Source organism: Stegastes partitus, unplaced genomic scaffold, assembly GCF_000690725.1.
Source record: "Stegastes partitus isolate 25-593 unplaced genomic scaffold, Stegastes_partitus-1.0.2 Scaffold248, whole genome shotgun sequence".
Classification (NCBI taxonomy): Eukaryota; Metazoa; Chordata; class Actinopteri; family Pomacentridae; genus Stegastes; species Stegastes partitus.
This window is the reverse complement of record NW_007577979.1, coordinates 8,340-23,200: the sequence shown is the minus strand read 5'-3', so window position 1 is coordinate 23,200 and position 14,861 is coordinate 8,340. Positions and strand designations below refer to the sequence as shown.

The 14,861-nt window shown below is 40.8% G+C and overlaps 1 protein-coding gene across 2 annotated transcripts; it reads left to right on the top strand.

The window, feature by feature from the left end:
• Window positions 1-4,870: 4,870 nt before the first annotated feature.
• Window positions 4,871-14,687, top strand: ptmaa (prothymosin alpha a). Of its 2 annotated transcripts, none has more exons than XM_008281843.1 (5): window positions 4,871-5,044; window positions 8,622-8,690; window positions 8,781-8,862; window positions 11,319-11,398; window positions 14,492-14,687. In XM_008281843.1, the coding sequence occupies exons 1-5, from the start codon at window positions 5,000-5,002 to the stop codon at window positions 14,528-14,530; spliced, it is 315 nt and encodes a 104-aa protein (XP_008280065.1). In that variant the 5' UTR covers window positions 4,871-4,999; the 3' UTR covers window positions 14,531-14,687. The 2 variants fall into 2 exon arrangements, with proteins under 2 accessions (XP_008280065.1, XP_008280064.1); XM_008281842.1 differs by having other exon boundaries at window positions 11,319-11,404.
• Window positions 14,688-14,861: the final 174 nt, after the last annotated feature.

The window sequence follows — 14,861 nt, the reverse complement described above, 5'->3', positions numbered from 1 at the left end:
AATTGAATTGAATTGAATCAAGTCAGCTGCATGCTGCCAAGGTTGGTCTTGGTAGGGCAGAGGTGGACGTGACGGTAAATGTTGCAGTGGTGCTGCTGGATGCTGAGGCGTTCTAGGATACAGAAAGAAGAGGATTTTTTTTCCTCTCTTTTTTCTCAGATTTATTAAAGAATTTTTTTGTCAGAGTTTTCATCTTTCTTAAGTAATGACCTCCGTTTTTTTGTGTTTCTTTTTTCTTTTTTACATTCTGTTTCATCCATCCATCAACTATACACCTCTTAATCCTCACTAGGGTCGCAGGGGACTGGAGCCTATCCCAGCTGACTTAGGGTGAAGGTAGGGGACACCCTGGACAGGTCGCCAGTCTATCGTAGGACTACACAGAGAGACAGACAAACACGCACACTCACATTCACACCTATGGACAAGCTAGAATCACCAATTAACCTCAGCATGTTTTTGGACTGTGGGAGGAAGCTGGAGAACCCAGAGAGAACCCATGCTGCACGGGAGAACATGCAAACTCCACACAGAAAGATCCCGGGTGAAATACATCCACAGGTGTGCCTCCAATTAACTCAAATTTTGTCAATTAACCTATCAAAAGCCTTCAAAGCCATGACATCATCTTCTGGGTTTTCCCAAATAGTTTGAAGGCATAGTAATCTTAGCGTATGTAAACTTCTGACTTTGAAGAAGGTAATAAAAAAAATTCTCTAAAAACTTATCTCTCTTATTATTCTGGCATTTAGCAAATAGAAATAATTTTGGTAATCCTAACTGACCTAAAATGGAAAAAGTTTAGTCTGATTTAATGTCAGATAGTGAGAAAAAAAAAAGGTTTTATATCTTTTTATACAGAGTATGTAAACTTCTGGTTTCAACTGTACATATCTTTTTGATGAAAAACTCAATTCTGCCCAGCATGGAGGAGTGTTGCAAAACATTTTGGGAGAGATGTTGCATCATTCTTAAAAGAATACATTTTTTTTTTAGCTGTTTATTGCAGCAGGGTTGTGTTGCTCTACTTTTCTCTTTAAAATACCCAAAAGATGTGCTATTGATTCAAGCCAAGTGGCATACTTGTAAAGGTCATAGTTTACATTTTTTTCTCTTTTTGAAACTCTTGTGTGATATTTGGCAGTGTGCTTCGGATGGTTCACATGCTGAAATATTCCTCTTCTTCAAGCTTCTGCAGACTGGGAGTCATCTTGTCAGCCAGTATTTTAGTATATTGGCAGACATTCATGGTACTATTTATGTATGTCATTTCCCCAACACCTTTTGCACTCATGCAGCCTAATCTCACACTCCTACCTCTGTGCTTCACTGTCAGGACTATGCATTTAGTACAAATGCAGTCGACCCCATCTAAGCTGAAAAAAATTATCTTGGTCTCATCTAAATGAAGAATGTGTTCCCAATATTCATCAAACTTCTTTTCGTGTTCTAAAGAAAACTTTCGTCTTGCAGTTTTGTACCAAACGGGATTTTGTTTTTCTTGGACACCATCCACAGAGGTTGATGTTATATACTTTACACTGTCTGAGCTCTGACAGAAACTCTGATTTCTAGTGATAACCCCTGTGCAAAGTCTGAAGCACTTACCTGTCAGTTTTTCCACACTAGATTGTACAAGTAGTGCACTGTTCACAGTGCAGTTTTAGAGGATGGCCCCTGTGGCTCTAGGTTGTGGTGCTATAGTTCAGTCTGTACCTCCTGATTATTTCTGCAACTGTGATTCCACTCGTTATCAATTGGTGACACAATGCAATTACCTGTACCTGTAGTACATCCATCCACTATCTATACACCGCTTAATCCTCACCAGGGTTGTGGGGGGACTGTAGCCTATCCCAAGTGACTTAGGGCGAAGGCAGGGGACACCCTGGACAGGTCACCAGTCTATCACAGGGCTACACTTAGGCACAGACAATGAAGCACACTCACATTCACACCTACGGACAATTTAGAATCACCTCAACACGTTTTCGGACCTTGTGGGAGGAAGCCAGAGAACCTGGAGAGAACATGTAAACTCCACGCAGAAAGATCCCGTTGCCACCACCGAGACGCGAACCAGCGACCTTCTTGCTGTGAGGCAACAGCTCTACCAACTGTTCCACCTTGCAGCCCTACCTGTAGTACAGTAGTTTTTTTTTTTTAATTCAGTGATCACAGGCAAGGGAGTAGCTTTGATTTTTGACATTGGTAGGGACACAAAAGTGCTCCAAGGCAGCACCCTGAAAGTTGACATTTTTTTTTTATTTGCAATCATAATTTCACATCATGTAGAGCTGATCAAACAAGCAAACAGTCATAGTCAGAAAAAATCTTCAGTAATTGACATGTCTATAACGCATATCTGAATATGTAAAGAGAATACAAGAATTTAATACATTCTGCAATGTTATAGGTTAAAGCAACTAATGAAAGACAAGGAGGCAACTGCGAAGACTTCTCATCTTTACTGTTTTATTCAATATCTGTATTGTTAAGCCTCTACAGTAATGTACCCTTGAAGTAACTTACACTTTGACTCCAAAAGAAGTGTCTTATGTCCAGTTTTCTTTTCTTTGGCATCCTTCAAATCCTAATTACCAAACAAACACACACACACACGCATGCACGCATGCAAACAGACACAAATACAAATGTAAATGTAAATGACACCACCAATTATAATCATAATATTCATTCATGTTGATTTCCGGAAATAAATGTTTTGGTTGCCCTCCCTACTTATACTCGCGTTTGCAGATACATGCACTGCCTTCTGTCCTGTCATGGATGCCATTTTTGCCCAGTTTTTTCCTTATCATTGAGTCGTGAACATTGACCTTAACTGAGGTAAAGGAGGCCTGCAGTTCTTTAGATGTTGTCCTGGGTTCCGTTGTGACCTCCTGGATGAGCCGTCACTGTGCTCTTGGAGTAATTTTGGTCGGCCGGCCGGCCGTAGGTGTGAATGTGAGTGTGCTTGGTTATCTGTCTTTATGTGTAGCCCTGTGATGGACAGACAACCTGTCCAGGTGTCCCCTGCCTTCGCCCTAAGCCAGCTGGGATAAGCTCCAGCCCCCTGCGACCCTAGTGAGGATTAAGCAGTGTTTAGAAAATGGATGGATGGATGGATGTATTCACTTTAGCTGCATTGACTGTCTACTTCTGGGCCTGCATTTGTAATATGTTTCTAAAGTACTTTTTAAAAATATTGTTCATGCCTTTATTATTATTATTATTATTATTATTATTGTTGTTGTTGTTGTTGTTGTTGTTGTTGTTGTTGTTGTAGCCCACTGTGCAGCATGGAAATAATTAATATTGAGAAGTGACAATTTTGAATCATTTGACATTCAAGTGATATTGCACAGAGGTGTTCTCACTTCCTCTGTATATTGCATTCATGAATGAGTTTTTTTTTTTTCAAAGCTATAAATAGTGTCATTTTGGAGAAAAAGACAAGTTTACAGTAAACGTTTTAGGAGAGTGTCAGGTTGGCTCAGCCACATCCAGTCCGCTGTGCCTCTGATTTGCTCCCGCCCTTACCTGCTGCCAAACACCGCACCCACTTTCCTAAGCCTCGTCTAAATGATTGGCAGCACTATCAGCCAATCACATTGCGCAAAGCGTCAGTATTAGATTTACTCCAGTTCACTACCCAATCACTGAAAATGTTCAACAATCGCGACGCAATACGGACTCTCCAGGCCGCCATGTTGGTGAGGGACCACCGTCAGTGCTGTTCGCGGTCGTTATTACTAGAATCTCACAGAAGTGCTTTATGGCGTTTTATAGACGACCGTTCGGTGGAATTAAGTGGCCCTTTCCTTTTCGATTTTTGTCTTATAGTGATACGCTATACATGTAATTCAGAACACTGAATAATTACATTATAGCATCCACTGTTGTGCTTAAGTGTCTGAGCGTCATTGTGCGTCTCTCCCTATCTCCTTGTCAACCACTCCCACCCCGTTTTATTTTCTTGCCCCCTCCGGCTTGATCCTCTCTGTCTCCCTCTCCTCTCCTCCTTCCTCCCACCTCATGTCACTCTGAGTCTGCGCGCTACGAGACCACTCAGAGGTGGATTCAGACAGTGAAACAGGAGCAGCAGTAGTAATGTTATATCTAATTGGAACGGTTACCCTACAGTAGCGATGGTTAGAATCGGTTCTGTTTTGTACTTGAATGCAGGCAAGTGTAATACAATCATTTTGAAGCACTTGCACTTTTCTTGAAGCCAGCTAATTACACATGAACTTTTCATTCGTTTTTGCTCGTTCAGTGATGGTTGCTGGATAGCAAAGATCCAAATAAAAAAATCCATATGGAGGATATGATAAACTTACAATTATGCACCAGTTAATTAATTTACGGTAGATCCAGGTATATTTAAAGTCGTAGTATGTATTTAAAAATGTTCATAAACATAACCTCACAACGAACATCCGTTGGTACTAACAAACTTATCTATGTTTTGCAAAACACTTAGGCTCAAATTTGCTATATAAACAACAATAATTTTACGTTTTCATTTTTCTAAAAGTATATTATTTTGGGATTAATACTTAAGCAATTTCTGCTTTGGCTATGCTGATATGACAGTGTGATCATTTGTAAAACTTACTAAGGGGCTCTAAAACTACATGTAACTAGTGTGTGTTGGTGTGTTTCTCACAGAGAGGGGAAGTGACAGATTTAAGATTAAAAACTGAAAGGTCCATAAACTATCAATACTAAAGAACAACACACACAAAACAAGGCCTGACTATTGTTTCCCTCCAGCCAATTATAGGCTGAATATTCTCGAAGCTGTCCAATCACACTTCGCCCCTCGACCCCGGGCCCCTCCCACTGCTCGATGAAGCAGCAGCTCCGGCTGGCGGACACGCAGCTGACAGCACAACGGTTTTCTCAGCGCTCCTACTGGAAAAAATACTTGACGTCGGTTTTTAAATTTGCAATTTCTTTTTACAAAGCATTTACTTCTTATTGTATACCCAGCATGGCGGACAGTAAGGTGGAAAGCAGCGGAGAGCCGAGCGCTAAGGTAAGGACAATTCAAGGAAAGAAGACACAATGCTTTTTCTAACTCATGCTTCCATTTATAACTGTTACCAATTTACCTATTTTAAGCACAGTGTCGACTTAAAAAAGACTCCCAGTTTATTGCATTTATGCAGTATCATTAGCCTATAAATGCAGTCAATTCTGATTTTAGCCCGCCTAGAGTTCTATAGTCCATTGAAATGTCTAGGTAAAGCATCTGTGTGAATGGATGAGGAGTGAGGACAGGCTGGTGAAGGGAAAGAGAATACATAAGCTTATCCTGCGCGTAAACCTAGTGCGATATCTCAGTGGAAGCAGCGAACTTGTTACTTGATACCATTTATGAAGCATTTAGAACGAGTGAGAACCAAAACAGTGATTTAATGGAGACTTAATGGATCCCACAGAGCTCAGCGCGAACCGAGTAGAACAGACAGCGGAGTCTTAAACAACTGTTGTTTTCTTGTTATATGACTAATAAATAATGGGCTTGTGAAGGCTCTATGAAGAGATTCCTTCTTAAGAATGGGTCTTATGCGAGATTAGGATGTGGTCGTGCACAGACTATTTACACAGAAACTGCATTGCACGGGCAACTAAAGAAATAGTTCTAAATAGTTTTTATTTGACTTTGTGTAGAACTGTATGGGACAGCCTGGTAATACACGGTGTATTAGGACTAAGTACTATCCAGTTTAATCTTGCCTGTGTACAATCGGTGACGCGACTCATCAATAATCTGAGTTTGTTCATGGAGCTCCTCTGACCGTCGGCGAACAGCTCCGGTAAATCTGTGGGAGCGCGCACGGTGCTGTTAGCTCTCAGTTCAACACGGTGGAAGTACGGAGTCAGCCGGCGTTAAGCTCGCCCCTCCCAGCCTTATTATTGCTTGTTCGTGTGTTTGTCTTATATATATGGGGTTCCCCGTCTCTTTTGTTGTTTTTTTTTTCCAGTTAAGGAATGATGCGGGGGCGGAACTGCTATTTTTCAATTGAACTGTGTCTCCAGAAAAGACGAGTCGCTGCTATAGATCTCTCGCGCGTTCGCCAACAGCTGGTGCGCAAGGCACAGAGTCGTGCCCGTCACTGGAAGGTGCGTGTGAGCGCTCGGAGTGTGTGCGAGCCGCAGCGGGGCGCGATGCGAACACACAACTGTACAGGAGCGGTGCAGACAGGCGGGAGCACAGCTCGGTCTGTTGTAGCTGGTGGAAAGGGTCAGTGTTACTCTGAAGTTTAGGATGGTCCATGTCTCCCATTCATTGAACACGAGAGGTTGACAGAGCTGCTGATAGTCAGCGATTCTTTTTGTGCCACTGCAAGGCGGCTAAAGCTGGAGGACATTGGCAGCGACAAGAAAACATGTCTTCACATAATTGTATCGCGTATACCAGGGGTTCTCAGCCTTTCTGCTGCCAAGGCCCCCTGTGTCCAATACCAAGGTCGGGGGTCCTCAATAATGCCTATGGCCATGTTAGGGCCCCTCACTGCATTCTGATTAATTCATTAATTTGCTATTATTGGGCAAGGCAGTTAGTTTATACAAATTAAGCACTACAGATGGACTATTTGTTTTTTGTCATGAGACTATTTGTTTTAGTATTTTCTTAATAACATTCACAGCCATCTCAAGGCCTCCCTGGCATCTTTCTGTGGCCCCCTAGTCAGCCGTGGCCCCCCTGTTGAGAACCACTGGCATAGACTTAAAATTTCCCTGCTGCGGGATCAATAAAGGTTGAATCTATGTAATCTATCTATCTATACACTATACAATAGTAAATAGTATTTTGATGCTGTGTCCTACAGCAGGCCTATATTTACATATACTGCGTTGTTTAGCATTGAACTGAAGCTCAGTACCACTGTGACTGAGTATTTTATCAGAAGAAAACTATGTTGCTGATATGGCACCTGCTCTGATTAGCTGTCACAGAGTAATGCAAACCTGGGAGTTGTATTCTTTGCACTGCTGCCTCTGTGCTCTGATCAAACTGCAGCAGTGGCAGACGGTGTCAGATTTCAACTAGCTGGAAGGAAGTAGGAGGGACCTTAAAAGAACTGACCAATGAACAGCTCAGTTCCATGAAGGTTAGGAGTAGGAAAGAAGCCACCTTTGATTGCTTCTCTCCTCTGCCAGCAGATCACTTTTGTGTCTTTTGCCAATTAGGAAGCCAAGTTGAACAAACTTTTGAGGAGAACTGGAGCCACAGCACAAATCCACATCTGTTTCCAGCTGAATCTAGAGCAAACCCCCTTTTTGAGTATTGTGTTTGTTTTGGGCAGCTGTGGCTCAGGTGGTAGAGCGGTTGTCTTCTGATTGCAAGGTTGGATCCTCCGCCCCTCCACAGTTGAAGTGTCTTTGGGCAAGACACGGAACCCAAAGTTGCTCCCAATGGCAAGCAAACACCTTGCATGGCTTCTCTGTCGCCATTGCTGTGTAAATGTGTGTGTGAATGGGTGAATGAGAAAAACATTGTTAAGTGCTTTGAGTACCACTAAGGTAGAAAAGCACTGTATAAATGCAGATCATTTACTTTTGCAGCTCGAGATGCATAAAAAATTGAGTACCAAGTAAGTTTTTACGATTGTTTTGGCCGTTCGTGATCTTTCATTTTGTTCTTATACTTTGGCCTTATCTGGTCATATTGTGTGGTAACTGCACATTTCAGTCATCACAGATCATTTTTTAGTTGCTGCAGAGACGTAAATATCGCCTTATCGATGCAAACGGGGTATTGAAAAAAAAAAAGCAGAAACATAAGTGCCATGCACTTCAGTTGTAGAAATGAATTAATCCTCTGTAATTTAGAATAACAAGAACAATCAAAGTAACATATTCAGCTTTTGCAATGTATGCTTACACTGCTACTTTGTGAAAACACACTATTCTCTGCTGTACAAAAACGATGACAAGAATGCAGACATCTTGCCTTGAAAGTTTGACCACAGAGCCAAAAACATGAGACAGAAAGAATTAATCCATCTATCCATCTATCCATTATCTGTACACCGCTTAATCCTCACTAGGGTCGTGAGGGGCTGGAGTCTATCCCAGCTGACTCAGGGTGAAGGCAGGGGACACCCTGGACAGGTCGCCAATCTATCGCAGGGCTACACAGAGAGACAGACAACCAAGCACACTCACATTCACACCGACGGACAATTTAGGATCACCAATTAATTCATTTATCATTAATAATTAATTATTGTTTTTGGACTGTGAGAGGAAGTCAGGGAACCTGGAGAGAACCATGGGGAGAACATGTAAACTCCCCGCAGAAAGAGATGCGAACCGGGGACCTTCTAGCTGTGAGGCGATGGTGCTCACCACTGAGTCACCTTGCAGCAGAAAGAAAGAACACATAAAGACTAAAATACAAAATCTGGGAAAATAAAGTGTGGACAAACTTTGCATTTATATTGAGCTTTTAGACTCATTTGTAGCATTCCTAAGAAAACATAAAGTTAGTGTGCATTGTCAGATTTGGTTGCTGGTCATTTCTTTTGTCATGGTGTTTCTTACACAGTGTCCACAAACCTAGAAAACTAGGCATGTGTCTGAGAATATATGTTTGCTTTCAGGAGCTGAAGGAGAAGAAACAGGCTGAAGAGACAGAGAATGGAGAGGATTCTGCTGCCAATGGAAAAAATGTAAGAACAGCTCCTATTCCTTGCACAGCTTGTAGAACATGAATGGTCCTTGTTTCTTTTTTGGTGAATGTAAGTGTCTCATCCTGTCAGGACGAGGAGAATGGTGAGCAGGAGAATGAGGTAGAGGAGGATGACGAAGACTTGGGTGAAGAGGAGGAGGAGGATGGAGAAGGTTGGTGTTTTGAAATCATACCGAAAAACAACAGAGAGACATTAGACATTATGATTAAAAAAAAAAGGTCTGCACTTGGATAGTGCCTTTTTTTTTTTTTTTTTTTTTAAGCCTGACCTAGGTTTTACAAAGCACTTCTTATATACCTATTCACACACACATTCACACTCCAATGGCAACAGAGCTGCCATGCAACTTGCTCACCTACAATTGGGAGCAACTTGGGGTTTAGTGTCTTGCCCGAGGACACTTCAACCCATGGATGGGCAATCAGGATATCAGTATATCAGTATTTACAACCTCCTCTTAGAATTCTTTGGTGCACAAATGAAACTACCCTTTTCCCAGCACAAACTGTTTTGTGTAATCAAAACACTGTGAAGTTACAGAAACAAAACAACACATTTTGTGTATCAGCTAAGTGATACAACTGAGTTATTAGAAGGCTTGATCTGCCATCTGGTGGCCAGATTCTGTAACTGTACAATTTACTTCAAACTCCACTGACACCAGTGTATTTAAAGACAGGTACAGGAAAATAATTGTAACTACAGGACCCTGATTGCACTGAGCCTAAGTAAAAATTAGTGTATATATATAAAATGAGATGAAATAAGATACAAAATTATATATATAAGTTTCATTTTTATTTGATTTCATTTGATGTTTTGAACTAATTGACACTATTTGACACTGATTTATTTATTTTGCTTATTTGTGTGTTTTATTCTTTATTCTTCTTATTGTTTCGGTCTGGAACAGGTGAATAATGCATTTCACTGCGCATTATACTTTGCATAATTGTGTTTGCGACAAATAAAGGTCTTGAATCCTTGAAACTTGAAACCATTATTCTGTCCAACTTACCACAACATAAGTGTTTTCTTTCACTAATCACGGTTGGCTGGTTGTCCCAGGTGAAATTGGTATTATCCATGTATACATTACATTTTATTTAAAATATAAAGGCAATATCAAAATTTTTTGACCTTGAGTTTGGCTTTGAAATATTACCCTATGTCAAATGTTACATCCCCAGTGGGAGACCTATATATAGTCTCCGATACAAACAATGTGTCTGTCTTGCACCATTTTTAAGTTACAGTGCAGACAAAATGTATGACCTTGAGGCTGACCTTGAAATAAGATCCAAGGTCAAATGCAACATCACCAACAGAAAGTCCCAACATGGTTGCTTATCTGCACCAGAGACCATATCGGTACCTTCCACTCTTTTGAAGGTATACAGCATTTTTGAAAAAAGTGACCTTTGACCTCTAGCAGAGCTATTTTTGCACTGATTGACCCGAAAATCTAATCATTTCAAGGAGAGGGTACTCCTAGCTCACCTGTAAACTATCAAGTTGTTGTAACTTAGCACTCGAGCTAGAGACTGTTCACAGACACACACAGGTGAAAAGACAGACACACAGATGAGGCGATTACTCTAAATAAGAAAGAAAGTATTCCGTAACACTATCATATCATTTGTTGTAAATGGCAAGATTCAAGGTAGCTTTTCATCACACAGTTCATACAGTAACTTCATGTTTGTTTTCATGTGAATTGCGTACTGTAGTTCAGGCACTGACTTGCTGTAGTTCAAAAAATATTCTTAACTCTTCATTTTTAATCATACCAGTGTTAATTGAAATTTGCCATTATTGATCAGAATTTTTCAAACTTTGCTGCTACAGTAGAATATTCTCACAGTTTTATGTTTCATCCTCAATTTGTCTGCTTGTTCAAGACACTTCACGGATAACACCAGTGTGAATGTATTTTGATGTGTCTTATTTAGCATTGTGTTCAGAGCAGTATTGCGTGTTCCTTACTATTAACATTACAGATATTACATAAAACAGAGTAAAGATGAGAACTCTTTGACGTTGCCTCCTTGTCTGTCATTAGTTGCTTTAGTCTGTAACATTGGAGAATGCATTAAATTCTTGTATTCTCTTTAGATATTCAGATGTGCATTATAAACATGTCAATTCTTGATTTTCTTTTTGTGACTATGATTGTTTGCTTATTTGATCAGCTCTTCATGATGTGAAATTTCCCTGAGGTACCCGACCAAAGGGATCAGTAGAGTTCTATCTATATACTCTGATTACAAATACAAAAAAAACCCCAAAAAACCTGCCAACTTTCATGGGTTCTGCCTTGGAGCACTTTTGTGTCCCCACCAATGTCAAAATCAAACCTACTCCCTTGGTTGGAGAAGTATCTGACCCCCAAAAGAGTTGCTCAGTGTTTCCCCTAGCAGCTACCATGCTTAAGGATTTTACACTGGTCATTTTGTTTAGTTTGATTTAGTGCAGACTTTAGATTGAGAAGAACAGAAATGATACAGGGAGCAGTCCAATCAAAAGTAGGCAATACATGTCAAAGTGATGCCAGGGTTTTTTCCCACTCTGTCAGTTTGACAAGTCACATTATCTGTGTGTATTCAGGTGATGAAGATGATGATGAAGATGATACCCTTGACGGGCCAGTGGGAAAGAGAGCAGCTGAGGATGATGATGATGAAGAGGTAAGGGTGAGTTGGTATGATACAAGGTCTCAGTGATAAGCCCTTTCCAGACATGCAACATGGAACATTGGTGGGTTACTCAATCCGTTAAAGTGATGGCATTAGCCCCTAAATTAGCCCCTTTCACACATAGGTCACCCATCCGTTAATGCAATGTTAATAGACCAAGTGATGTATAAAACATCATAATGCAATAACAGACTAAAACTAAACCAAAAGCAGATGATCAAAGTGTCCAAAACACTAACAGCTCAGTTTATTTCTGATTTCTTAAACAGTGAAACTGAAGGTTCAGGACTCAACTGAGGACAGCTGCGGTGTAACAAAATATGAAACTGCAGCTGATAAACTGTTACTCTGTGTGGCACCTGTCTGAAGTGAGGAATAGTTTGCAGCTGATTTTAGATCTTGGTTGGCCCTTTCTCCAGGTTGGGATAATTTGTAGTTAAACTGAATTGATGATGTTACCACTGTTGCTCTGTGCACAAGTGTGCACAGCTCTCTCTCTTTGGATACACTCATGGATCCTACAGCTGTCAAATGTTGCAGGTATGTAATAAACTATGAAAGTATTGTGCTAAACAGCTGGTAACTAAACTGCTCTTCCGTGTGTGACAGCTCACTTGTCTGATGTGAAGAAATCAGAAAGATGTTATTTTTGGTGTTGTTTTCTGGTGGTTTTTTTTGGAGTGCAAACGTGTGCAAATGTGTGCTCTATGGAGACCCACACATGCGTCTTACTGCTGTCTGATGCTGCAGATATTAAACAAAATCAGACCAATAGTTCCAAGCAGCTGGAAGAAACACACTCCAGCTCCTCATAGCATCTTGTGGGCTGGTGATTGGTGAGTGTCATTGATGTTCAAACTGTTCGTGTCTGTTTCATCACAGTAAGGTTTTCTTATTATGGATTTTTTGAATGGAGTGTTATTACATTTTGTTGCCCAAAAGATTTGAAAATGTAGGGCAAAGTGCCTGAAAAGGTGTGTTGTGATTTTGGCACAAATTATGTATTAAGCATTTCTGTATTCTTGGTGCTGAAATGTGGAAAAATCCTTCCTCAGTTTACAGTTTCATTTAGCAGCATTTATCCAAAGCGACGTACATCTGAGAGTAGATACACATTTATACAGCAAGTAAAGACAGAGCTGCCATGCAAGGTACCGGCCTGCCACTGGGAACAACTTCGAGGTCAGTGTCGTGTCCAGGGACACTTTGACTGTGGAGGGGCCAGGGATCGAACCGCCAACCTAGCGATTAGAGGACAACCCGCTCTATCACCTGAACTACAGCAGCCCAAAATGAATTGTCTAAATATCTTCACAAAGTACCTAACCTGTTAAGGGGCTCAGTTCACACTTGTGCCATGTTGAAATTTCTACAGAAACATTAGTAGGTCTGACCTAGCAAGATTGATGGCGAACCTTTTACGGATAAGTGACCAGGGTGCACATTCACACCTGCAGCCGACCTGTTTAGCAGCTGTCAGACTAACGGAACAGAGTGCATGTGTGAAAGGGGTTTAAAGGGCCACAAACACCAGCTGAGTACAGTCTCAGCCTGAAAAAAGATGGTTCACTAAAGCATCTTAAAGGTGCATCAGGCAACTTTTTAAACACTAATATACCATTAACATAGCAGCAAACAACGATCTGCTATGTGAAGATGTAGTGAAGTAATGCCAGTGCATGTGAGTCCCGCCTTTCAAACTGTTAGCTCTCCCTTCATTTATAAACATACAGAGAGTAACCCTCACACTGCCTTGTGAAAGCAAAAATGCAGTCTTTTGTTTAGGTTATTTTGTTATTGTTTACCTAATTTTTGTGGGGGTTTTTTTTCTGATTTTCTGCTCTCCTCTGCTCCTGTCTGTTGTGCTCCAGTTTTTGTAGGTGAAGATGTTGTTACTTAAGTTGACAGCAACTCACCACGGCCATCCATCCATTATTTTGACATCGCTTTATCCTCTGTAGGGTTTTGGAGGGAGCCTATCGTGGCTAACTTAGGGCAAAGGCAGGGTACATCCTGGACAGGTTGCCAGTCTATCACAGAGAGACAGACAACCAAGCACACTCATATTCACACCTATGGAATTTTTAGAATCACCAATTAACCTCAACATGTCTTGAACTGTGGGAGGAAGCTGGAGCACCCAGTGGAAACACCCCCAGGCGTAGGGAGAACATGCAAACTTCACACATAAGACCTCAGGCTGGGAATGTGAGAAAACAGTGCTCGCCACTCTACCCTGCCACCCTTCACCATGGCCACTTCATGTATTTTACAGGGCTAACATGGGTTAATGGTTACGTCTGGATTGTTTTTAGTTGGCCCTTGTGTGCACAGCTGTTCTGGTTATAAAAATGAAGGGTGAGGATTTTGAGATTGATGTGCCTCTTTGCTTTGGGCTGAGATGGTGGTGCTCTAGTGAGACTCAGTGGTTTGGAAAAGTTGCAACCTATCAAATGATTTAAGCTCACACCAGATGGAAGCCATTACATAATAAGTAACTACAGTCAGTGATTCATAAACAGACCACTGGTTTGCAATCAAAACAACACATGTGGAGGATAATTTGTACAGTTTAAGGATATGCAGGTCCTCAAGAGAGTGGTGGACACTTGATGAAAAATCAATATCAGTGTATGTCAAAGCTGGAAAACAAAGACTAGGCATTATTTAGAAAGTGTTGAAGAGAACTTATACTGGTTCTAAAAGCTAAATGTGTAATGGAAACACACTTTTCTATGCAATAAGCTCCTGTAGATATAATTTACTAGATATCATTGTATGACCCAAATTCAAAAATATAACACATAAGAAACCCTAACCCATCAACAAACGCAATCGAATATTACCCAAATTGAATTTTTGTAGCCTTTCACCTAATAGTTGTGAGCACAGAGCTGTATTTATTTCATCAAGTGTTTATAGGTAACCCAGAATCCAAATCACTGACTTTGCCTTTTTCTAACAAAATGAGCGGCTTTAATTTCGCTACACTTCTAAAGAGAAAGAGGAATATATCGCCACTATTGTTGTTATTGTTGATTAATCAAGGTGGCACCTCTCATCTTGTTCTTCTTTTATTTTCAGGATGAAGTTGCAAGCAAGAAACAGAAGACAGATAAGTAATGTGTCCAGGGCCCACTGTGTCTGGAGGACAACACCATTAAGAGACAGCCAATTTTCCAGCAAACCTTCAACACCTCAGTCCTCCTTTCTTAACAAAAATAAGTTTAAAAAGAGAACTTGTTTGTATTTTTATTTACATTTTATATTTTTGTAAATATTGTGAGGAGGTTGGGAATTTTGCCACAAGGATCTGGGTATCAAGTGGTGCTTTGAGGACTTTTAGATCCAGACTCAACATCATTAGCTGTCCATATTCTGTATGAACATGCCACAAACTTCCAATCCAACATCCAAGCCTATCTTTCCATCCACACACACATGCAAGGCAGCA

Excerpts from the sequence above, each read along its gene's own strand:
- ptmaa (XM_008281842.1), top strand. The coding sequence starts at position 5,000 with ATGGCGGACAGTAAGGTGGAAAGCAGCGGAGAGCCGAGCGCTAAG. Across the intron at positions 5,045-8,621 it reads GCGGAGAGCCGAGCGCTAAG|GAGCTGAAGGAGAAGAAACA; the intron begins GTAAGGACAATT and ends GTTTGCTTTCAG. Across the intron at positions 8,863-11,318 it reads GGAGGAGGAGGATGGAGAAG|GTGATGAAGATGATGATGAA; the intron begins GTTGGTGTTTTG and ends GTGTGTATTCAG.